Source organism: Dermacentor silvarum, chromosome 3, assembly GCF_013339745.2.
Source record: "Dermacentor silvarum isolate Dsil-2018 chromosome 3, BIME_Dsil_1.4, whole genome shotgun sequence".
Classification (NCBI taxonomy): Eukaryota; Metazoa; Arthropoda; class Arachnida; order Ixodida; family Ixodidae; genus Dermacentor; species Dermacentor silvarum.
The window spans coordinates 196,566,919-196,592,095 of record NC_051156.1 but is presented as its reverse complement, the minus strand read 5'-3'; the positions used below and the strand labels follow the sequence as shown (position 1 = coordinate 196,592,095).

The window sequence follows — 25,177 nt, the reverse complement described above, 5'->3', positions numbered from 1 at the left end:
CAGACAACAGGAAGCGAAGTTCTGATTTGGAGTCTCTTGGGTTTATAAAAAAAAGGTATCCGAAAGTCGATATCTTCCGCATGAAGTTTACAAATGTCTACTGCGCACCGAAAACAGATATCGTAATACTGTTAAATCCACATCTGTTAAAAGCGTCTAAAGCGGACAAACTTGATATATATGCGTTGACGGCATACGCGAAATTCTTACAATATTTACAAAGGTGTTGCAATACTCCACTCACAAATAGTGGTATAATTTATATACTACATATAGACTCGTGGGGCAGTGTCCACTTTGGATGTATCAATTTGCGCAGCTTACCGAATTGTGATATCATCTTTATTGCCGAGTTACAATAAACTTTAGGCTTCAATTTTAATTTTGCCATTTCCAACAACATTTTGCGAAATAAAGAAACCTGCTTCCTGCACGTCGGCACACTTCCACTTCTTATTGCGGCCGGACATCTTACGGACATTCAAGGCGCGTTCGTGTCGTCGTGCTCTCACGGTATCGGCGCGTGGAAGCTTAGGTCTCCACAGAGGTGCTGCGCGCTTAGCATGCAAAAGCAACGAAGCCAATTTAGTGGACGCGTTACTTGGCTTCATAGCGCGTACACGAAGAGGAGAACGGTAGATTAGCATGAATAAAAACTGGATGGAAACGATTACTGTATAGTCGCATATCCAGTTCACTTTCCCCTCAAAAAAGCCACAGTAGCATTCATGGCCTGACACGCGCAGATCTTGTATCAATGGCGCGTATGGACCCAGAGCAACTCTTTCAGAGTGTCGCCAGCTGTCGATGCGTGCGAGAGATGCCATCACCAGGTCGACGTAGTACGTTACTTATTACGAACCGAAGTGAAATGCGACAGCAGGGACAGGAAAGAGCTTCCATCGATCGATAAAGAACGTTACCTCGTTGTGCCTAAACGTGCCGGATAACGTCTCCCGTATTGAACCGGGTGGTGTGCGAAATTAGCTCCAAAAATGACACGCAATGTGTGTCTAGAGGCAATTAAATTTAAATATTAAAAAACAAAACACGCGAGGCGCGGGATCTCTGTGCAAACCAGTCCCCGCCGGATCCTCTGACGGTATCAATAACGCGGTCTTGTGAAAAGCATATATAGTCACGTACCATGAGCAAGTCTTACTGCGCAGCTGCCGCTCGAAACGATTGCCCCCCGTATAGCGTTTACGATCGTGCGTAAAACGAGATTTGTGACGTCAGTGTACGACAGCGTACGTCGGTCGCTATACACCTGGGTTCAAAAGGACTGCGGCAGACAATTGAATAGGTTTGAATAACTAAGTTTGGTTTTATGGGCAGCTTTTTCTCTTTTCTCTGATAGGCATGGACTATCAATACTACCCCCCCCCCCCCCCGGCAAACCTTTACCTCTTCTCTCTCCCTTTTCGTCCCTCTCTTCCTCGAGCGGGTGGGCGTGGCTTCTGTTTTATGCGACAACTGCCATAGCCCGCTTCTCTTTCTCTCTTTGTGGTGTTTATATATGTTTGCATGAGTAATAATAATAATAATAATAATAATAATAATAATAATAATAATAATAATAATAATAATTAACCGATACGCACTTGTTCGGCTGCCCTGCCGCGGCTCTGCTTGAAGAGCGGCAGCCCTAAATCCTCTGACGTGACGATCACGTGTTGGGCCGGTTCGTTTTGGCTTCAGTTGCGTAATGTTCCCTCCTTGCTGTGGCGTCGCCTCCCGTCTTACGTTCTTGCGTCTTTTAGAAAGCTTAATTAACAAGCCTCCCTAGCACGGCGAGAGTGGCCACGCTATGCGATTCCAGAAGAAATTGCGGTACGGTCATGCAAAAAAAATAAATAAACAAATAACAAAAAAAGTGTAAGTTTGTATTTTTCACGAATATTTCACACCTGAGATGCCTTTACTCTTTGTCAGGTGGTGATGTTGTCAGACGGTGACACGCACAGAATGTCACTTCAGGTTCCCTTAATGGGAAGTCTCGTGGTCTCTCTTGTTGCATTCTTCGTGCAAAAAAAAATAATAATAATAAATAACAATAAAAAAAATAAAAGAGAAACTGAAGAGGTAAATTAGTTGTCACATAAGAAGGAAAGTTTTCCAAGGCCGCAATTGGCCGTTCTTCTTCAAGGTTTGCAAATGACCAAGCACACGCCTCCGAAAAGAGAAAAAAAAGAAAAAAAAAAAAAAAAGTTCCCAAACGCGTGTTCGAGTGTGTGAACCGGCGTGGTGACCCGTAAACATGTCCGGAGCGCCGAGGCGTGAAATTTTAGAACAAGAGTATGACTTCGACTCCGCCTTCATCCGATCATCTGGCCATGTGAAATGTGCCCGCCTCGACGCTTTTGGTGTTTTCTATTTTGACGATAAAGCCTGTCAGATCCCCGCGGGGCTCACTCTCTAACGCAAGCTCGTCCGGAGCTTGCACGTACTGCTGAACGGAGACAGACCCAACAACAGCTTGGCTTGCAGCCCTTGACGTGTCCTTCGTACGGACGCTGCGGCCCGCTGAGGTTGCCTCCGTGACGATCCGACCGGCTCGTGACGAAGACGGGAGCGGGTTTGAAGCGACAGCGGCACTCCTGGAACGACCGTTGGCCTCAGCAACGGGCCCGTCTGCGCAACGGCTCGTAGGCGCGGTCTCGCGGGACTGCGGGCGAAGTCCTTTCCGAGGATGACCGGCGAAATTTTTGGTGTCGACGGAACCGTTCGAACCCTTTACTTTCGAGAGAGGCATCACCGGGATCGAGTTTAAGGCATCGCACTCTGTCGCTGCGGTCAAGGGCGCGTGATCGCCATCATCATCGTCCTCATCATCAGCAGCAGCGGCAGCGGCGGCGGCTGATGATGAAGCTGCTGCTGCTGAAGTGATGCAAGATGAAGCTTCGGAAGAATTCGCAGCAACTGCAGCGCGCCCAGAAGCGGGAAGGACGGTACAGTGAGAGTCGGTCGTGGTCGTGGAGGAAGGGTAGCCGCGAGTACTTTGAACGGTCGACGACGGCCTACCGCGCGACGAGCACGGGACGGAACTATCGTTGACAGAAACGCCGCCGGCGGCGCTATCGTCGTCGTGCGGCGCTTCTTGTGACGCAGATGTGGACGGCGCTTCGGCGGATACCGGCGGGTGCCACTTGGCCGCGTGCGTCCGGAGAGTGGACGCCTTGGCGAAGCGCTTCGGGCAGCGCTGGCACTGGAACGGTCGCTCGCCGGTGTGAGTCATCATGTGCGCCTTCATGTTGGAGCGCTTGCCGAATCGCTCGTGGCACACGTCGCACTGGTGCGGCCGCTCGCCCGTGTGCATGGTGCGGTGCGACTTCATGTCGCTCGAAGTGTAGAAACACTTGCCGCAGACGTCGCACGCGTGGTCCTTCTGGCCTAGGTGGATCTTACGGTGGGCCTTCAGGTTGCTGATGACGGCGAACGACTTGGGGCACAGGTCGCACTTGTGCGGCCGCTCGCCGGAGTGCGTCAGCATGTGCGTCTTCACGTGACTGGAGGAGGAGAACTGCTTGCCGCATACCTGCGCGGCATCAGCAAGGGGCAGCGCCGCAGTTAGTGAATGTGCGGACGAGTTGATTGATTGGTTATTGAATATTATTGGCGCAAGGGCCAGGTATGGCCAAAGAGCGCCAAGGGTATGATGCATGAAGTTGTCAACGGTGCTTGAATTGTGAATTTTCGAAGGTTTGATGCATAACACGGCTGTATAAAGGCATAAGAACGTTCGCTGAAAAGTGCGTAAAGTATATACGTATTAAAATTATGGCAATGACACATGAAGTGTACATGACGGGTCGCTCGCCCGGTATCACCGCTTTGGTCGCAAAGTCCACCGTGTGACTCAAAAGAGCGTAATAATTTAGTGTACACGGCCAGCAAACTCTCGAAATTCTACACCGCTTAGGGTGCAATGCTGTGCACACAACAAACACGCATACGTCATCAATGTCGTGTAAGGCGCTGCGCACGAGAATGATGACAATAATTGTTACGGCACAGAACTACACCTTAAAGCGTACCTCACCAGGTCTGGCCATTTTCAGCTGACAAGCGCAGTGCATATACAACGCGCGCTTACGATCGTGTCTGCAAAGTATTGCATCGCTACGCGTCGCGAAAACAGCTGAAATTTCAAACCAAACGCCCTGCGCCCTTCTCCTCGCGGGTGCCGCGCTCCCTGCCATAGCGACGCCGTCATTCGCACAAGGGCGCCTACGTAGTTCGCAGTGCTGTGACGTCACTCACAGTGGCATGTGATTGAGAATTATTCAAGACAACAGCAGTTCTTTGTTTGATCTGTTGCTTCAATAGACGAATTCAAGTTTAGAGAAATAATAAAACATACAAGCCGAATGTCTGCTTGCCTATGTGTTCCCACGTCGTGCATTCGCGCGCGCAGAAATCAAAACTATGTAATTTTCTACCGTGTTCCAGAGCGCGATCATGCTCTTTGATCCGCTCGCGTCTACCTCAGTGTTCATGTGGCACTGACTTATCGTACCGCTAGTCTGGTACCAGCGGTACGACGACGCGGTGCATCGCGGTAAGGATCCGTGAGCCGGGCCAACCTCTCTATAACTTGCGCGCACTGAGGGATTCAGGTCGCAGAAGCAGCCAGACGACAACGCAGGTCTTCTCGTGCACAGCTCGCAAGGTCGTGCACAGAGCAAAACGAAACAAACGCAAGAGCTCGCGCGCGAGGGCCGTCACCGGAAGTGCCCCCCCCCCCCCCCGCCCAACGAAAACGAGAGAAACAAAGGAGGAGGAGGAATCTGTGACGTATACGCGACGCGATCCTCCGGTACGGGAGAACGCAGGGAAGGAATTTTGCTTGCGGAGGCTCGACGGGGCAAGTGGAGAGAGCGTTGATTTTGGTAGTGAAGCTCGCCTCCTGAAATCATGGGCTCGCGACGCTTCAATTATGTCTCTCTCTGCTAATAATAGAGAGTTTTTAGATTAGGGGACGCGAGCGGTTTGCGTACGCAAGCCGATTTAAAAATTATTCTTGAGGGAGAAGACTCCCTAGAGGACAGATATAACAATTAACAGTGCATGGTGAGGGGCCCATTAAAGGGTGTAGAATTACAACGTAATTGTGCAGCTGCGCACAAAAGTAACTGGAACGCGTGAGGTGCGGCCGAACTGTACCTGCAGCAGAACTGAAAGCCTGTGTGAGCTGGTACTTATTCGTATTCAGACCTTTTTGTAATGTTATAAATAACGTTCCTTGAATAAAAAAAAAAAATACCCGTTGAGAGTTTGCACTCGTGTCGTTTATAGTCCAATTGGCTTCGCCCGCGTGCTTTGAGCGCAACTATATAAGGTATGAACAAGGATATCCACCTGCAGCAACAACCTCGGGCAGGAAGCAAGAACTTAGCTCAGGCATGCGCTCAGGCCGGCACTGACGGCCATGTCCACGCCTCACGATATGTTCCCTGTTCCGTGCGTCCGAGCGTCGTTCGCAGCTTCTACCCGTGTATCGAGCTGTTCAAGCTCTGACGCACGAGTAAAGAAATAGACCGATAGGTGCGAACTGGGCTATCAGCACGGCCTGCGCGCAGGTTGCTACAGGGGGCACGAATCTACTGCCCTTTGAGTCTGCGTTTTTTTTTTTTCTCTATATATAGCGCAAGTGTATCTCGAACTGTAATTATGCACGCATTTTTTTTAAATTGCAAATTGCACCTCACGCCTAGTAATTATTGATTATATATCAATTGTGTGTTCTTTTCAAGCTATTGTAGGTAATGTAGTATATACTACGATTTATATAATTGTGCATCTCAGTTATATAAGTTGTATCAGTTGTGCCCTAATCTGAGGGCCTTTAGTGGTGTGCCTGAATACGTAAATAAATAAAGATGTAGTTTGGCTTACACCTTAGTTCGACCACAGCTCCCGTGTTCCAGTTACTTATGTCAGCACCTGTCCCCTGGTGTATAGTGCCCAGAGTGAGCGCAGTTCACTGGGAGTGGCACGAGCGCTCTCGATTGTGAAAATGAAGTTAAGGTTTTTTTTTTTTTTTTTCAAAACTAAATCTTATTATTTTTTTTTTAAATCTCGCGGTAAGAGGTTGATTGCGAGAAGAGAAAATGAAGATCAAACTTCATTTATTTTTTCACTCCGACACTTCGGCGCCGGTATTGGCCCCGCATATGAAAGGTGTGGTTTCTTTTTTCTTCTTTTCGTGTGTTTAGGCGCCGCAAAGTTTTCTAATCTTGCTAAGTTCAATGTTTGGCTCCTTTAGAATACAATGTAGCCCATCTTTAACCCGAGCACGCGCCATAAAAATTCGCGACGCCTCGATTAGTTGTTGCGGGAAATTCAAGGCGACGTCACTCGTCTTTCGTTGATTCGTCTTTTCCGGCTTATCAAGCATCCGCTTATAGGGTAATTAAGATTGGCGTTATTTTTTTTATTGTTATTTTTATAGGACGGGGGGGGGGGGGCGCTGACGGGGTGTGCTTTAGAAAAGTAATTTACAAACGCAGCTCAACTTATTTTCTCTCGCTTTAGTGTCCATTTGAATGGTGGAGATGTAGTTATATACTCCCACATGTGAAGGAGTCATTGCAGCACTCCCTGTGTTCTTATAGCGGAGAGACGTGACAGGTTTACCACGCTCCGTGAGTGTTTCAGTGCAATATTTAGTACAGCCGGGATAGCCAGCGCCGAACAAAACATCTGCGATATACAAGGACAGGAAGACATCTAGGTTTCCCCCAAGACAGATGATTGGCGGCCAAAAAAAGGACGCGGTCGAAGGGTAGCAAGGAAGTTTCAGCTTCCACACACAAGCCGAAACGCACCTTTAGAGCCAATGAGCTTTTTATTGTGCCTGCAAATTAGTTTCATGATCATTTTTCTCCCCTTGGTTTCTCCTGTGCACTGGAGACAACAAATACGCAAATAATAAACGCTTCACGAGAATGCGTTATACACGAGTACCTCATACATCGAAATCATTTTTTTGCGAAGAAACCTGTTCGTTATAGTCGGATTACAAACTGTATGCCACATGCGTCACGGTATTAATCTTCCCTTCAAAGAATATTCGTGCACTTATGAGTCTGCCAAAGCCTTTTTTTTGTCATTTATTATTATTATTATTATATATATATATTATATATATATATATATATATTACTTTTTTTATTTTATTTTTAATGGAAGCGCGGACGCGACGGCATCCCCGCCGGCTCCGCCGCATCTTGGTGACGTCACGCGCTCTGCAGCTTCCCTCCATAGAGTGACGCAGGTCCCCCTGACGGCGGAAACGTACGACGAGCTTCGATCGCTCCGCCGTCCGAACAGACGACGCGTTTTTCGGGAGAGGCACGGAGAGTACGCCTGCATGCGAGTCGGACGCGAACAAGTGTGTGTCCGCTGCCGTGTACAGCACTGCGACGTCGATACACATACCTGGCACTCATGGTGTCGCTCGCCCGTGTGGACGAACATGTGCGAGCGCAGGTTGGAGGACACGGAGAACTCTCGCAGGCAGATCTCGCACTGGTACGGCCGGCGTCCGCTGTGCACGATGGTATGCGTCTTCAGGTGGCTCGAGGTGGCGAACGCCTTGCCACAGTCGGCGCACCGGTACCGGCGCTCTCCCGTATGCACCACGGCGTGCGCCTTCAGGTTCGACGAGGCGCTGAACTGCTTGCCGCACACCTACGCATGTTGCGCCGGGAGCGCGGGGTTTTTACGCGGGCAGAAGACGCAGCCTGCCTGCCAGCGTGTATCGGCCCCGTATCGCTAAAAATCCGGTGTTGGCGCAGACCGCCCTTCGGAGAAAAAAAATCATTCCAAACCATAACCATCGCGTCAATAACCAACCATTAAGGGCCCAAACAACCACACAGGCCCTCCGTAGACACTAAATACTTCTTTTGCCACTAAAGTTGCTCACACTTTGTCTTACATTTTTTTACAAAGTTATTCCTCGGAATTTCGAGAATGACAGCCCACAAACAAATGTCACGAAACAAAACACCCACAGCGTATGTCTTTTATGTTAAATCTTCTCAGACTGAAATAAATTGCGAAACAATAACAGAAGATCGGCCCACGCAAGAGGCCGCGTTTCAACGAGAAACGCGCCTTCGTGCAGCATATAGCGTTCACCGCCAGCGTTTCCCGGTAAACATTACGGTTACATAAGCTGCAGTTGCCGGGAGGCGTGAGAAGTATTCAAGACTCTTTGAATGCTGTCGCGTTCCGCTCTTCAAGCTTAAGCGTCCTCCAAATTTTCTTTTACGGCGAAGCTGTTGTGCTCACCCAAAAACAAACTGGAACTGGAAGGCCTCGTGTTTGAGTTTCCGCGCGTAACAGAATTGTGTTTTCTCGTATATTTTAATAACAGTTCGAAGCTATCATGTCTGCAGCTTGTGTGCATTTTTGCTGACGCGATTTACTTTTGAAACGTTCATTCAGTTCAATAAGCGCTTGGTGGAGGGCCTAGAAGAATGGGGATGTATGCTGCACCTTAGCACGCGCGCTTGTCGTACGCAACTTGGGGTCGTGGTGCATGTTGCTTGTGTATCGTCGTCTAACTTTGGTTGCGCTTGTCTAATGTCGGCAACGCTGTGCGTCCACTTTCACAGGGTGGAACGGAGGCGGAATTTCTCTTTTTCTTTCTTTTTTCCCAGGATGCGTTGGGTTGAGATCGCACTTTCAGTGACGGATATAGAAGGATCAAATTGCTAGCGTGCGAATATTCGAAACTTTCGAATGACCAATCGATAGTCGTCTCATTCGATTCAGTTTTCGAGTCGAATAGTCACTGTTCGCAAACAGGAACATTCTTTTGAACATCTGAGGTGGTCGACTGTTCCCGGTAAAAACGTAATATTGGACTGAAAGTGCGATGAATTTAATCCTGGCGCGGACGTAGTAAACATAAATTACGAGACGTTACGTATGTAGTCGAGCAGGCTATGTCACTCTGGCAGCCAGATCATTCCGACTAAACTGCAATCACTCGCACTCACCCAAGAGTCCCGAGTATGCGAACGAAGTGCTTATTTGTTCCCAAAGCTGTGTTTGTGCTTTTAGTAAACAAGACTTCGTGACGTATCAGTGTGATGACAGAAACTTGCTGACGTTGTGAATACCAGGATGCGAACGCTGTCTTTTACAATAATGGTGAAAGTGGTCTTTCCATCATTTCAAAATTATTCTAAAACACTCCATTTGAGTTGCTTCCGACACTATTCGATTCGCGGTCTCACATTGTCATTAATTCGCACACCGGTACACTAATGTTCGCTCGTGCGTCCGCTCATTAGCCTATGCGCCGCTACCACACCCGCATAGTGTAGTCAGCCAACCATCCGGTCAGTCAGCTCATTTGTTTGTTCGTTTGTTAGCTAATTAGTCGCTCAGCCAGCCAATCAGTCATATGTTGATTGGTTAGTTATACACTCAGCGAGTCTGGCTAAACTTAATTGTTTGTCTGCTAATCAGCTAAATACTCACACATTCAGCCAGTCAGCTAACGACCTGATTATTCAGCTAACATGCTCGTTCGTTTATTAGCTAATTACTCACTCATTTAGCCAGACTGTCAATTAGCAAGCCGGTCAGTCAAGTAATACGTTCGTTCGTTTGTTAGCTAAATTAGTCCCTCAGCCGACCAGTTATACACTGGGCTTACACACAGAAGCATCGGCGAGGGGAATGTGTTTAAACAACACACAACGACACGCAGTCGTGCAACTCATATAAACACGGAAAAACACGGCTGCGCCATGCGGTCGGCTTGTGCTCGCCTCGTTTTTGCCTCGCTGCTTTCGAGAGACGATATGCTGCTGGTATTTTCTTTTGTTGAGCCACCGCCACACGGTGTAGTTTTTTTTTTTTTTTTTTTTCGTACTTTCTTTCTTTCTTTTTTTCGTACTTTCTTTCTTCTTTTCGGTCCGCAGTCGCTATGAGCTATACTGCGTCGTCTATATACCTTCGACCTACTTCGGCGCCCAAACTATATACTACAGCACGCGCCGTTAAACCACGTTTCGCCGGTCAAAGCCGGTTTCCGCACGGCTGGATTATCGGCAGCTTCCATTAGCGTCTCTAACGTCGCCCCGCTCCCCCGGGACCATGTGACCTCGACATCCCTCTACCACCTCCACCATCGGACCTACGCAATACTGCGCCTGTATGTGTCGGTATTTGTGTTATTGTGCGCGCATATAGTGCTTGCTCCTTTGTGTGTGTGCGTGCGTTTGTGCGTGTTTATTCTTAGCAGAGCATTTAAACAATCGCCTGCGGCAGAGATAATGTTCTTATGGCGAACCATGTGCTTGAAGAAGCTGACATTGTTCGCACAAGATAATACGTAATCGCAATAATAATTCTTATTTCCTTAAAATTACACGAGCACACAAAAACGTGTCACCACGTCGTTGAAAATTGCGTATGAGACGCAATCAACCAAGACTGCGCCCATTATAAGTGTGGGCGCCACGCAAGGATTCATGCGTGATTATAATCAGTACGGTAGCCCATACTAACAACTTGATAATGCATTAGTTGGTAATTAATTCTTATCCGCTAGTCACCTACTTTTTTAAGTATTGAACTTAAGTATAGCAAGGGATACCAAGCAGAGACGTATAGCCAACAGGACTGTTCATGGTGTCAGCATACACGGCGTTAAATTTCGAACCTCGATAAAAAGAAAACAATTTTAACGAAATTTCCTATTGAACGAAGTGCTTTCGATTCCCTAATATATATATATATATATATATATATATATATATATATATATATATATATATACGTTTATTTTTCTTGTTTTTATTTTTGCCTTATCAGAGCCGACGGAAACGACATAAAACATTTCAAAGTAAGCAGACCCTGATTCTCGCTTTTCCTGAGTTTGCCCCCGTACTACGTATACGCAATCATCGGCATGACAGCTAATTGAAAAACGGAGCAGCTTAAATAAAAAAATAAAAAAAAGAAAACAGGGGATTTTCCTACACTGTGGTTTTCACACACTGCGGAGCCAGTTACCATGGTCTATCATAGAGTCGTTGGACGCACGAAGGGCGTCTATGACTTGCGCAGTTGGCGCATGCATACGCGCTGTTGCGATATTAATTGTCAGCATGCCGCACACGGCGCTGTGGTGTAGGCAGTGTAGATCGTGTTAGAGTTACTGTACAAAAAAAAAAAGGGGGGGGGGGGGGGGAGCTCATACAGTAACTCTAGGTCGTGTCTTATCGTGTTCCTTCGTACATTGGAAGCTATTGAGAAGGTGGGGGATGGCGAAGCGTGCGCACTGGAAGGGTAGGGAAGACCTCTTGACAACCATGAGCGGACACTCACTCACAATCACTCGTTATTATTATTTTTTTCGGCAACACTCCATCCGCAGTGGAGGACGTCAAGTACATCGCATAAAACTAGATAAATACAGTGGCAGCGAACTGGATTCAAGAAGTTTAAGAACTTCTTTAGACAGCACTAAAACATTAGAGCCAATTAGTACATAAAGCATGCCCATTTCATATAAGTCGAGATACACGTACAAGTGCGGCGGCAAAAGTGTGCTTTGATGTTCCAGTCCCTCCCTCCCCCCTTTCCAACTCCCCCCCCTTTTTTTTATGAAGCGTTTGATGCTGGGTTAGTTGGAAATGGGACAAGCGGGAAGATTGTAATCTCATTTCCTTGTAGTGTTCGTATTTCACACTTTTTCTTGACAAATTAAAATTTCTTTAGTTTTCGTTTTGTTCAGCACCGCCGCAGATGACACGCGCTTGTGATTTATTGTTAACTAAATAGGAGAGGGGGTAGGGGGGGGGTCAAGTACACGTACTGCCTTCAAATATGTTAACAGACAAAATTCACCGTAACTGCGAAGCATTAGCGTGGACGCTAGCCAGCGGTTTCAGTGGTACGGCCATCTTATATATCGACTCAACATTCGGTACAGTCGAATTGCTCTAATACGATCCCGGTTCATCCGAATTTCGGGATGCTACGAATTTAGAAATAGTCCCGACCAGAACACATTATGCACAATGCGTTCTCTTTCGGTGTAAATCGAACATTGTCCCGCGCCGCGATGGATTAGTTGACCATCTGAGCCGCCTCGAGTTAAGTCAGCACTACCGTAGCGTACAGTTTCACAGTCGGTGCATGAGATCTTAGTCTTCCCGTGACCCCGGCAACGACTTGTGCACTCGAGAAGCGCTCATTGCGGCGTGCAGTAAGCGCTGAGAAGTAAAAAAAAAAAAAAAAAAAAAAAAAAAAAAAAAAAAAAAAAAAAAGAGAGAGAGAGAGAGAGAGAGAGAGAGATATCCGTCCTACCTTAATTTTGATGCTGTAATTGTGGATCTTTTGATCATTTTGATCACGAATATTCTGAGGGGTTCCGAGAAATTAATATCATCGATATTTCTACGGCATTGCGAAATTGCCCCCTCCTGTAGTGTACGCGATGATATTTGCCGGCTTGCATGCCTTATTCTCTTGCAACCGCGGCAGACTATGTGACAAGGCAATGAAGAAATCGGGCAGGACCTGGCAGGTGTGTGGCTTCTTGCCCATATGTAAGAGCATGTGCGTGCGCAGGTTGCTGGCCGTGGCGAACGACTTGGTGCAGACGAAACAGTAGTGAACATCAGACTGCTGATGCAGCAGGTGCGAAGGTACCGCCGGTGGCGCCACCTGTCGACCGCCTGGCACACCAGTGGCGGCGGCAACCGCAGCGGCGTGGGCCTGGGCGCGCAAACCAAACGCTCTTTTGGGAGTAGCAAGAATTAACTGGATCCGAGGGGATCGATGTATCGTTAGTTACGAACATGTGAAGAAGAAAACAATGAAGCCTGAGAAATCATGTAGGAATGAATTTATATGTTGAACTGAAATGAATAAGTCATGAAATAAAAAAATTCGGAGCCCTTCCACTGGCGAGAAAATGGGGATAAAAAAACAGACGACGCGCTGTCGCAGGCGTTCCGCTTCGTTTGCCTTAAACTCAGGGTCAGCGGCTCTTCGCTGACGTTTGGCCTGGGCTTCGGAAGCCATCACACTAGGACGACAAGCTTCGCTTACCCCCCTTTTCTCGACAGGAGAAGGGCTGGTGATTTTCTCTCTTTGGGTCCTACGTGTGACAAGGGCAGTTCAAGGGTGCGTTACAGGTCCCCGAGCCCACAGGGGTATTTGACATTCAGCGTGGACCCTTTCTGCACTATCGCCAGGATCGGCCCACTTTTCAGCGTGACACCACCACCGCCGACACTTGTGAGCCTATAAAGCTTCGCTTAAAGGAAAAAGGGAAATGAAAGTGGACCTGCCGCCTGTAGGAGCCGGACCCACATACACCACGTACGCATACGGTGTTTTGCCAATTAAAGATTAAGCTACCGCGGAGCGGCTATGCGGCGGTCATCCACCCATTCACTCCCAGGGCTAACATTTATGTGCAAGGTTAGCCCTGGGAGTTTTAGCCAGTGCCACTTATGGCCATGGCGGCGCATGCGGAACACCCTTCTAACCACAGCAAATTAAAGCGCGAAAATACGAATTCGTTCTGCGGAATATCCTGAGGCTGAGTTCATGCGTTTCGCACGCAGCGAACGCAGTTCTTAGTGACACTTAGTAACCAAGTTTGTGGAGCGATAGCACGATTTTGCTTGCTTTGGGAAAGGAAACAGACACTGCTGGGCGCCGTCCGCAACTACCGCATGTACGTACGTACAATTGCACCACAAGACAACACGCAGATGCTGCTCGGAGCGGCACCAGCAGCGAGCGAATTGACCTTCATGCTGCGTCTCACTTCAACGCGAACTAAGCGTCGAAAGCATAGCACATACGAAGCTAGCTACCAGCACTCGGCGCACTTTGTACGCATCGCAGATCGCTTTCAAGATATGGGCGTCCACGCGGGGTACGCAGCAGTCGCCGGTATAGTGGCAGCCTAAGTCCCAGTTTGACCTTGGCTGAGCTTGAAGGTCAGATTTATGGAACCAGGCGTTTTCTGGGTTGGTACCTGCAGTACTAGAGCTATTGTTCTAAAAAGAAACTGAGTGAATTCCGTAACGAGAAGCCGTGTTCAGCTGGTTCACCGCGAGAATACGACCACTCGCGGCGCGCGCATGTGTGTGTCTGTGACAAAAACACACACAAAGGGATCATCTTTAAAAAAACAAAAAAAAATGCCAGCCGGAGAATCAGAGTTCCAACCCTGCTGCCACTACGCGCAAAAGGGGTGGGGGTCGGGCAGGAAAAAGGAAAGTGAGACGGTGTGTTGATCCACGCGTATAGGGCTGCGCGGTGTCCCAATCGCGAAAGCGATACCAACCAACTCGCCGGACTGTAGCTTTTTTTTTTTTTTTCCGCTTAATGAAAATTCATGTCATCGGATGCGAGAGGCGAGACGGCACGTAGTATATGTGCGGTACATCTCACCTGCATGTGTTCCTCGGCTTCGCGCTGGTCGAGAAACAAACGACAGCAGACGGGGCACTGATGCGTGGCCAGCGTAGGTAGCAGGTGGCGCTGCTGCTGCTCGCGCTCTGGCTTCTCTTCAAGGCACCGTGGTTCAAGGCCACTGTCGTCGGCAGCTGCGGCCACCGTGGCAGCCGCGCTGCCGCTACCGTTGCATTCGTCATCGAAGCATGCAGCGGGGCCAAGGTTCCGGATCGGCTGATGTGGGAGACCAGCTGGCAGCGAGGTTGTGGGCACTCCAGTGACCCCAGCCGCGAATGCCAGGGCGCGACTGGCATGTTGTGCCTCCATATCTGCGCGGTTGACAGTTCTAAAGATTTCTAGACAATTAAAGGCGATCTTCCGTACCGACTTTTGAGAGAGAAGCGTATAACACCACGGCCGCTCGATGTCGGGCCGTGGTATATACGACACATATACTAAGACTTTCAAAAGCTCTCGATACTCGGACGGCAGCGAGGGAGATAAACGCATGCACGATATACTCAATCGAATTTTAACATCCAGTGTACACACAATCGCTGATACGTGTGCATAGATATATCATTAAATCAGTAAGCAGGCATTCCTGGAGCGTTAATGGGCACTATAAGTAGGAATATTATGTTATCGAGCACATTAGTAAACAGCGCACACTTCTGAAACAGGAAAGCGGCCGCTCTCATCCGTGGCGACGCCGCCATGAATTTCCTGCACCATCTCGTCGTGACGTCATGAATTTTAACGGCTTCAGCGCTCGGGCTAGGTCTATATATGGTTTATCGGTAAACAATTGGAGCGTGTAGTTTGTTTATCAATGAACATAGACTATACAGCGCGTTTTGAAGAAGCGAACGACCTAACCTAGCAAGTTTCGGGAAATTTTCCTGCTCTGAAGCGGCACAAGTATATACGACACAGTATATATACTTTGAAATCCGTAACGCCATCAACAGAGTCGAGTATCAACTGTGGAGCCAACGTCAGGCAAATATAGTTGTCTTAGTCATTTTAGGCAATAAATGCTTTCGTCAGGACAATAAACACTGCATGCATGCTGACTAATATAGCATTAATATAATTTTTTTTGACAATGATGCCAGGTGTGGCGCAACACAGTTCAGTTTTAGTGGGAAGTCGCTAATTTATGGTAATGGCTAAATTTCCAGTTTTTTTTTAATTGTTCCCAAGTACCTTAGTACGTTATTTTCAGCTATGTTAATATGATGAGTCAATGTGTGGTCGGACTCCAAAAGGGAAAAGCTTACAACGAGATGGCTCAGATAAGGGTGTAAACTGTTTTTGCAGTGTATAGAGAAGTGTACTTCTGGACCTACTATCTGTCTTGTGTGCATTTGCTTTCTTAATTTCTTTAGTACAAATATGGTGTTCGCAAATTTCCTCAAAAGAACGCTATGTTCCGTTGATAACCGCGTGCCTTTCGTGACCTGAAAGGGTCCGGCGCGCGGAAACCTAGGAAACACACGCAAGACAGATCATTATTGTCTTGGGACACAATAAGTCCCAAAAGGTGCAAATCTTTCTTATATATCGTAGGACCAAATGGAGTAAACCTTTAACTCAACTTTCGAGAGTTCTCGCTCGTACCGCTCTACAAGGAACGAGCGCGCTTCCTGGTGACAAAAAAAAAAAAGAAGGAGTGAACGGATACTCCATCGCAACGAACACTTTCGAAAAAGTGTGTTGAATATAGAGGCAATTGTTTACTCGAGCAGAAGAGGTATTGTCACAACGTTACGGTTGTAAAAATACTCTCTATCGTCGCATGAAGTACGGACACGCGATAGAGTGACGCGCTCGTTTGAAATATTAGATTAAGACACGTATAATGAGCACGTTCCTGTCTATGTATGCGGACTTTAAGGCTGCATTGTATAACACGACGATGTAACGCGGTATATCTGTCTCCACGTCTTTTCTCGAGCTAAGGAAAAATGAAACTACGACACCCGCCGGTGGGCGCGCGTTACGAACTGCAGTCCAGAAAACAAAATAGCGTTGATCCAGAGAACCCTCTTGATCTCCACTCGCGAGACCCGAAGGTGCTCGTCTGGAACCGCCTATATACATACAATGTGACACAAAAGACGAAACGACGAAACCAAAACATGGCGATGTAAAACAGACGACCGAAGGTCGAGCACAGCGCTGAGAGATAATTGGTTGACGGCGCACTAATACAATGAAACGAAGATAAAACATCCGCGCCGCGATCTAAATTGACGCTATACAGAGAAAAGAGCGGAAATTAGCGAAGGCTCAAGTATACGCAGCCTTCTGCAGCGAAGGCGGCAGGCAGTGAGTCGTGAAGCCGCGAGGGAGACGGTGAACATTGTAATGGTGATGTTGCTTACCGACGGCTTGAGGGATATGCGCAGGCCTGTGCTGACGATGGTGCTCTTGGTCCCACGGTCAGCAGAAGAAAGAATAAAAGCGCGTGTCGGGAGCATATAGCGTGCACACCTCTTCAGTCTCTTCGATTAGATTATAGCTGCAGTATTTTTGTTTCCATTCATTCGTTCATCCTATTAAAATCACACGCTATAGAATCTGTCTATTAATTCTCGTATATACCTATTCGCAAATCTTGTTTGCATTACTTTATCACTCTACTTTCTTATTGTCATATTGAACTATACCCGGTTCGTGGCCAATATCCCGGAGTGGGTATGCGCCAGTAACAACTATAGAGGCTCGACCTCTTCGTCTCAACCGCGCGCAATGGAAAGCTTGGATCCTTGTCCATTTTGTTGTATATGTATAAAAACTATAGCTACATTGCCCAAAGCATAACTGACGATTTGATACAATTGAAGGCTATATGCGGGCGCCCTTGTTGCAACCGTACGGCCGTATGTAGACCCGTTTCAACCTGTACGAAAACTGTTGTGTGGATTTTGATAGCAACGAAGCGGCCAGCAACTATGGGAAACCGGGGGAGAAAAATATTAAGCAAAAAAAATTATGCGGTAACCACCGACGATGATTGTCAGTGTAAGCGAATAGCCGAAAATTCAAGAAAACGTGTTGCTTTATGAAAGGAATGATTCGCTTGGTGACATACATGTTTGTTGCAGTGAGAGTATTTAGGTAGCGTGAAAACGGGCAAAAAATACGACAAAAAAGAAAAAAAAATTATTTACTTAAAGGGCCCCTCACCAGGCCACATATCAAATGTTGATTATACGCTGGAAATTGAGATAGAAATATATGAACTGTCGCGAATCCATGATTTCAAGAGATGAGCTTCACTGCCAACATCAACGCTCTCGCCACTTGCCCTACCTAGCCTCCGGAAGCAAAAATCCTTCCCTGCTAGCCACCATACCGAGGCCGGAGTATCGCGTCACGTCTACGTCACGGTCCCCGCCTCCTTTTTTTTTTTTTTTTTCCCTTCTACAGGTCGAGTGGGCCGAACGGCGCTCTCCCGCTGAGGCGCCGCGTGTGGAAAAATTAGGCGAGGGCGCTGCGAGCGAACTGGATTGGGGCGGAGACGCGCTCCGCGGCATATTCAACGTACTTTCGCTGCGGGCGCCGAGGCCGATTGCGCATAGTACGTTCTTAAAATAGTGCTTTATTTCAACAGCAAATTTATGTTTACACCATCTTGCCAAACATATATATTTGAGGCATGGATTACACAGCGCGACGTCTTCAATTTTGCTGTCGTTGTCAAGCGCGTCGTCTGCTAGTGAGCGCGCGTTCTCTACGTGGACGCTGGCGGACGCCCAGTTTTTCTCACAGAACGTCTGTGCAGTACATTTTTTTATGTTTAGTTGCTTTGGTGAGCCCATGACTCTTGACGGCCGGTACCAAATGTAGTTTTAGCCAGGTGAACTGCTGTTTTTACCAGTGTCTTCTAAAAGTAACTGGTATCTCTGCAACATGAAGATACGTAATTTATTATTGATATCGTGTCATTTTACGCACGCTTCTTGTTGGTGGATGTTTATCAGGGAAAATCATCGAAGAAAACAGCATTAGAGAGAAATAAACTAGGTTTAATAACTGCGTGGCGCGAAGAATGACCAATGTATTTCTAGATAATTAAATCGAAGGGTACATAGACATATATGTTCACGATATATGTGTAAGGAAAAAAATAACAAATAGTCTAAATGCACGAATTGAAAAAGCGAGAACTCCCGACCGGAATAAGCGCACGTGTTTGCTGTAACACACTTATTAGGGAATACTGCACATAAAACTCTCATTCGCAGAAATAATATCCAAAGCAGGCAAAAACATCGTATATATATATATATATATATATATATATATATATATATATATGTGTGTGTGTGTGTGTGTGTGTGTGTGTGCGCGCGCGCCAGTGTTGTTGATATACCGTACGACGCCGAATAGTCGTTTCCGTTCGAATGTAACGCATAACAGCACTGTTGAAGTCTCAAAGGTGAGGGACCGATGGAAGTGACGACTGTTATTCCGGATGATAGTGCTGCCGGAGAGTCGTCGTTGTTGCGCAGAGGCGCAGTTTCTGAGAGAATTAACGCATGGGGGTTAATGAGTCCTGCTTAACAAGTTTCTAGCTGTCATTCAATATAAACGCCCTGTTTTGGGGCAGCCTATAAATCTGCTCACTTGATTCAGACAAGGAAAACGTTTTTTTTTTTTGTTTTTTTTTTTTGACAGTCTCATCATGTTTTCAACCCATTAAAACTGGGTGCCTCATGTGGTACCACACTTCTTCAACGAACGCAACAGATCTGCACATCTCTACGTGTATGTGAGGCATGCCATTCCTTTAATTGTTTCATTATGATCGTTATGATAGTGCACCGAATAACTGAAAGCAGCCGTTTATAATGTACAAGCTGCTGACTTGAGCGGTACGTCATACATTTGGGAACGGCATTACATTTATGTATGAAATATAGGATAAGCGCGATAAGCGTTTTTCTCTGAAATCAGCCTGGAGAATTATTTATTTTACCCCTAGAAAAAAGCCGAAGAACGCAGCCACTTCCTTTTTTCTCTCTTTTTTTTAATTTAAATAAATTCTTTGGTTTTACGTGGCAAAGCTACGATGTCATTATAAGGCACCCGGTTTAGTTTTCACCACCTGGGTTCTTTAACGTGCACCTAAATAGAAGTGCACGAGTCTTTTTCCATTTCGTTCCCATCGAATTCCGCGACCTGGTTTGAACCCGCCAGCTCCAGTTTAGCAGCGCAACGCCGTATCCACTTTATAGCCACTAATTAGGCTACCGCGCAGGCTTTCTTTCTCTTCTTCTTTTTTTCTTTTTTGAAGTGTCGACTAAAAAAAAATTCACGTACGGCTTACGGCCAAATATTAGCATATAGAATGACTAACTAAAACCATTTCCGGCGCTCGATCGCGGTCCGACTGCAATAAATGACCCCTTACCAATTACTCCGCATTCTGTTACGCGAGGAAGGCGGAAACTTGAATGAAATGTTGCGCTGCAGTTTACTCTTTCTTTTTATCTATAACAATGCTTCCCGTAAATCTGAGTACAGGCGCCGGATGGGGCAGATGTGCTTTACTTGTTTGAATTAAGCGGCAAACAAGAACGTTACATATGTTACCTCGTCTGCTTTTCTCAAGACCTACTGATGGAAAACTATATGCGCAACAATACGTACGAGAGATACATGCTGCTTGAAGAACGCGAAAAATATTTGTTCTCCAAAGGGAACCGTACAATAACATAGTAGAATGAAAGCCGACACTGCGGCCGTTATGCACGCGCAATTACCGAGCGACATTAAAAAATAAAATGAAATAAAAAAAAGAGAAAGAAAGAATTTATTCTAAAGGCATAAATGTATGTCATATGCAATTATGAACACAATTTGAGCGATATGAACGCAAATACCAGCGCGCGAAGTAGCACGAATGACCCTGCCGAGCTGTACCGCCAGCAGTTTCCAACGGCGCAACCTTGATGCGGCCCAATCCAGTTCGATCGCAGCGCCGCCACAGTATTTTTCCACGTCGGGCGCCTCACTGCAAAGCATGCGCCGCCCCAGCCGCTCGTCCCACTCGACCATATTCTAGTACACTCTACTTCTACATTTTCGTTGCGCGGTGCACTTCCGGTGACGGTCTCGCTGTTGCTTTGTTTCGTTTCGCTCTGTGCACGATCTTGCGAACTGTGCACGAGAGCACCTGCGTTATTTGTCTGTCGGGCTGCATCTGCGAACTAGATCCCTCCGTGCGCGCACGTTTGGAGAGGTTGGCCCGCGTGATGGATCCTTGCCGCGATGCGCGGCGCCGATGTACCGCTGGCACCAGACTAGCGGTATATGACAAGGCAGTGCCACATGAATACTGAGGTAGACGCGAGTGGAACAAGGAGCATAATCACACACTGCAGGAACTCGGTAGAAAATGACATAGTTTCGTTCTCTGCGCGCGCGACTGCGCGACGTGGGAACAAGCATACGAAAAGGAAGTACATCTCTCCTGCTACGGTAGGAAGTAAAACAAAGGCACGCAGACATTCGGTTGGTATGTTTTATTATTTCTTTTAAACTTTAATTCCTCTTTTAAAGCAAGAGATCAAAAAAAGAACTGCTGTTGCCTTAGATAACTCTCAGTCACGTGTCGCTGTGAGTGACGTCACAGCACTGCGAATGCGTAGGCGCACTTGTGCGAATGACGCCGACTTTCCGGCTGGGAGGGCGACGTCATCGGCATCGCGGTAAGGTTGTCTCGAACCGAGCAAAACTGTCAAAATTATCGCCCGATGCCCCAAGAGGTCCACGTTGGGCAGCCAGATGTGGGGTCTCACACGTGCTCTTGGGTCAAAGGAACGACAACACAGTAGTGCAAACAAACAAAGGGGCATTTATTGCACCTTTCACGCACTAATGCACGCTAGCCGAATTACTACGCATATAACATAGACATGGGCGCGTGACAAATCAAGGAAGTCCGACTCAGCGCGACCGGATAGCGAGCGAATATGTTCGCCCCATGCTATGACACCATCGCCTTCACGTGTACGGTCCCACGAACGGTGGCATGTTCGAACGATCCGTGTTCGTCCATACCGGTGCCTTGCTCCTAGCCACGCGAGGCGGTCACAGAACACCCATACTAACTACAGACGGTCTCGCGAAGTGTGGATCGGCGCACGCGCGGGACGTCCGCATCGCTCACCGATCCCAACCCGAAGAGGAACAGCCTTCTCCCTTTTGCACCCGCGTAACCCCCCGCCGTCAGGTGGCGTTAGCAGCGCAACATTAGTAGGGTGCCTCGATGGGGAGCGACTAAATCCCCACCAGAACACACCAGTGTTGCCAGATCTCGTCTTGTGCGGTTCCCTAGTTTGCGAGGCGGAGATGTCCCTAGTGAAGTCACGAGACTGCGTGCCGCGCTCTCCTGATCGCTTCTCCCTCCTCGTACGTCCGTGCGCCAGTGGGATTTCAGCGTCTGTGTACGCAGGGGATGGACGTGGGCGCAAGGTTCACACTTGCAGCTTATTCTGAAGAGAAAGTTAATAAATAAATGAAACCATGTTTCATTTATTTATGAGAAATCTAAGTTAGCACGTGTTACGACGGGGTAGGTGAGCCTCAGCTAGGCGACTGGCCACGGCCGTCTGGTGTTGAGCGATCGGGCAGTGACGAGACACTCTCTCGACTCGTCCTTGACGCCTTTTATGCCCCCTCATTCTTCAAATTATTTTCTGTTACGTCAGTTACTGTCGCACTCAACATTCACCTGATCTTTGAACGGCGTGGCGGCGCCTAGCATTCCTATTTTGTTTCTGCGTGGACTTTAAAGCCATTCACCTACCTGCCCTCCCACCTGTTTGTTGTGGCGATTTCTTAGCTTCCCTGGCCCAGCACACCCGTCCTTGACATATCTTGCCGTGCGCAAATCAGCGTTCTGTAGGTCGTTCGACCTTGTCGATGCTCAACACATTTAGCAAATGTAATGCTATCTATTCCGCAAGGCAGTTGCTAAACTTACGGTGGTGCAGTTTATTTTGCAATCAGCATGTCATCAGCACTGCATGGTTCCAGCTAGCAGGCTGACCTGAACCGATTATTGTAAAAATTTTGCAAGTCTGAGAAAACTCGATCTCGGCATATGATCGCACATGCCACACAAGACCATAAATAAGGCATCGCCGAAGATGAAGTTGTTCGCGAGATAACGCAATCATGGCTAAAACAAACACAGAAAACATTATAAACAGAACAATGCGCATAGGCGGGTCCATCATTTATCATATGGGCAGCAGCGAAAAAATTCGCACAGCGAGTTTCACTTCACCTGTTCAACTGGTCAACTTGACTAGGGAATTTCAGGCTTCATTCTGGGTACATAAAAGAGCTAGTTTTCGTGAGCAGCCCAGAGTTGCCAGCATGGTGTTTTCTATACCGCTAACCTTGGGCGATGTTGCGGTCGGTATTTAGTCTCGCGCGCCTCGATGCCCAGCGCGGCGGCGCTGGCATCGAGGCACCCATTAGCGCTATCTCTCTGCCGCCGTAAAGCTACGCGGCGAAGCCGGATTACAGGAGACGGGAGCCATGCGGGGAAAACGACACCAGGGGACGCATGAGAGTCGCGCATCCCCACAAGGTTCAGTGGTGTCACTAAATCCATTTGATTGGTAGACGTGCGCAAGCGCGTCAGAGAGCTAATTTACCAAATCCAAATGGAATAAATTTTGTGTTCAGATTTAGAATACAGCAGGCGAATAAGATATATCGAGTGCGTAAAAAAGGCGTAAATATAGGAACGGCTGAGCTCGTTCACGCACATCTAAATAAATCGCTTCCGTTTCTCACGGCTTTCGGGTCAATCGGCCGGCCCTTCACGGCGGCTTTCAGGTCGATCAAGGGCGAAAATGTTGTGTTTGATCTGTACAAAGCTCGGGTAATTGCCATCGCCGTGTCAACAACATTCGGCCAAGCGCGTTCCGCATGATGTAGTTCTGCTACCACGAACATCGAGAAGCACAAAAAAATTTTGGATAATATGTAGACTAAGTGAATTTTCATGTTAGGAAAACTACGTTGCTTGTGTTCTTTTGAATAGGGTTGTATTTGTAACCTTCGAATCTGCAGGTAATAAAAAATTTAAGCTGTCATAATCCGTTGCATGTAAACATTAGAGGTAGGCGATCGAATATTGACTTTTTCGAATACGAATCGAATATCAAATAGTCAAACGCAGACACTCATATTTACATCAGGCATATTTAGTTCAGTGTACTTAGGAGACGCTTGTACAGACGTGAGCAGCCTTGTCTAGAACGCGGTAACGGCGGATTCCGGGACTCTCCGGAGAAAGCCATCGCCGTCTAACGCTAGCTGCTGGGTCCGTCGTCTAACGGTAGGTGTTGGGCACGTTTGGGCCCAGCAACTATACCGTTAGACGTCGCTGGCTGGCTCCGGAGAGCCCCGGAAGCCGCCGTTCCCACGTTCTAGACAAGGCTGCCCACGTCTGTACTGAATAGACAATCAGCCATCACTGACAACTATATAGGATCGTTTTAAACGCAAGATCACTACAACCGTAATGAAACTAACTACGCGAATACCTACCAGACACCTTTAGAACCTGGTGGCAAACAAGCTTTCCAAGAATGCAGGCAAAACGCAAGTTAAATAGTTGAAAAAAATATAAGAAGTTATGCAAAAGAAAAAAAAAATAAAAATCAGTAGCTGCAGGCACAACAAAGCGCCTGTTACAAGGAAAGCATCCCTGATTGTAACGTAAAAGATAAATCTGTGACGTGAATAGGCTGCAAGAAAGACTAATTGGCAAGACAGAAGCAAAAAATACCTGGTGGTCATTTATTAGACGAAAAGAAGGGGAACCGAGGGGCCCGTTTTTGTAAAGGCACCATTTTTGTAAGAACGCTTGCGCATATTCGCTAGGCAGAGCCATATGAAACCAACAGACAATGAAGAGGAATGCATAGGGGAAATTATTTGTAGTTTTTAACTGAAATGTAAAAATGAGAAGCCACAGGCAAATGGAGGAAAAAAATAACTTGCTGACGATGAGAGCCGAACCCACAACCTCCGCATTACGCCCGCGTTGCACTACCAATTGTGCTATACGACGACGGCAGCTCCCACGTCCATGCATTGTTGGTTATTTATGTACAGGTACCAGATCTAACCATAGGCGCCACACTTCCACCGCATAACCGGAAACAAAGCTGCGTTACCAATCTTGTTTCTGCACTGCTTCAAAAGCTTTGTCGCTGTTTTACTTCTGACAATTATGATAATTTGCGACCCTTTGTTCGTTCAGTAGGTGGAGAACAGTAACCCGATTTTAACAGTCGGTTGTTGCGAAATATTTGGTTAGTTTTGATATTCGAAAATACAGAATAGTTCATTTTCGAGTGCTAATAAAATATTACACACCAACTATTCGTTTTCTAACCTTCGAATATTCGCCCACCCTATAGTAAATACATTTGTTTAGCTAAAGTCCTATACCCGGCTGGAAAATGCACTGTCATCCTTCAGCAACAAGGACATTAGACCAAATGAAACGTCTGGGTAATTGATTCACGTCACGTTATATATATATACCTACCTACATATGCATGTCTGCCTGTATATAGAGCGAAAGAGAGATGGCTCTCTGATTTCTTGATACGCACCACGAACCAGAAATTACAGCTTCGCTGTTAAAAAATTCACCAGCCCTTCCCCTGTCGAGAAAATT

At 47.2% G+C, this 25,177-nt stretch overlaps 1 protein-coding gene across 1 annotated transcript; it reads right to left on the bottom strand.

Annotated features, from left to right (window-relative positions):
• Positions 1–1,786: 1,786 nt before the first annotated feature.
• Positions 1,787–16,891, bottom strand: LOC119445123 (zinc finger protein 572). Its single transcript, XM_049664134.1, has 5 exons — positions 16,842–16,891; positions 14,449–14,780; positions 12,556–12,753; positions 7,444–7,695; positions 1,787–3,538 (listed from the first exon to the last, which is right to left on the bottom strand). Exons 2-5 carry the CDS (start codon positions 14,776–14,778, stop codon positions 2,327–2,329), a joined length of 1,992 nt encoding a protein of 663 aa, XP_049520091.1. The 5' UTR covers positions 14,779–14,780; positions 16,842–16,891; the 3' UTR covers positions 1,787–2,326.
• Between the last annotated feature and the right edge of the window lie 8,286 nt (positions 16,892–25,177).

Coding starts and splice junctions, on each gene's coding strand:
- LOC119445123 (XM_049664134.1), bottom strand. CDS start 14,778: ATGGAGGCACAACATGCCAGTCGCGCCCTGGCATTCGCGGCTGGGGTC. Junction 12,754..14,448: donor AAGCCGAGGAACACATGCAG/GTGAGATGTACC, acceptor TTGCGCGCCCAG/GCCCACGCCGCTGCGGTTGC. Junction 7,696..12,555: donor AGAAGCCACACACCTGCCAG/GTCCTGCCCGAT, acceptor CAACATGCGTAG/GTGTGCGGCAAGCAGTTCAG.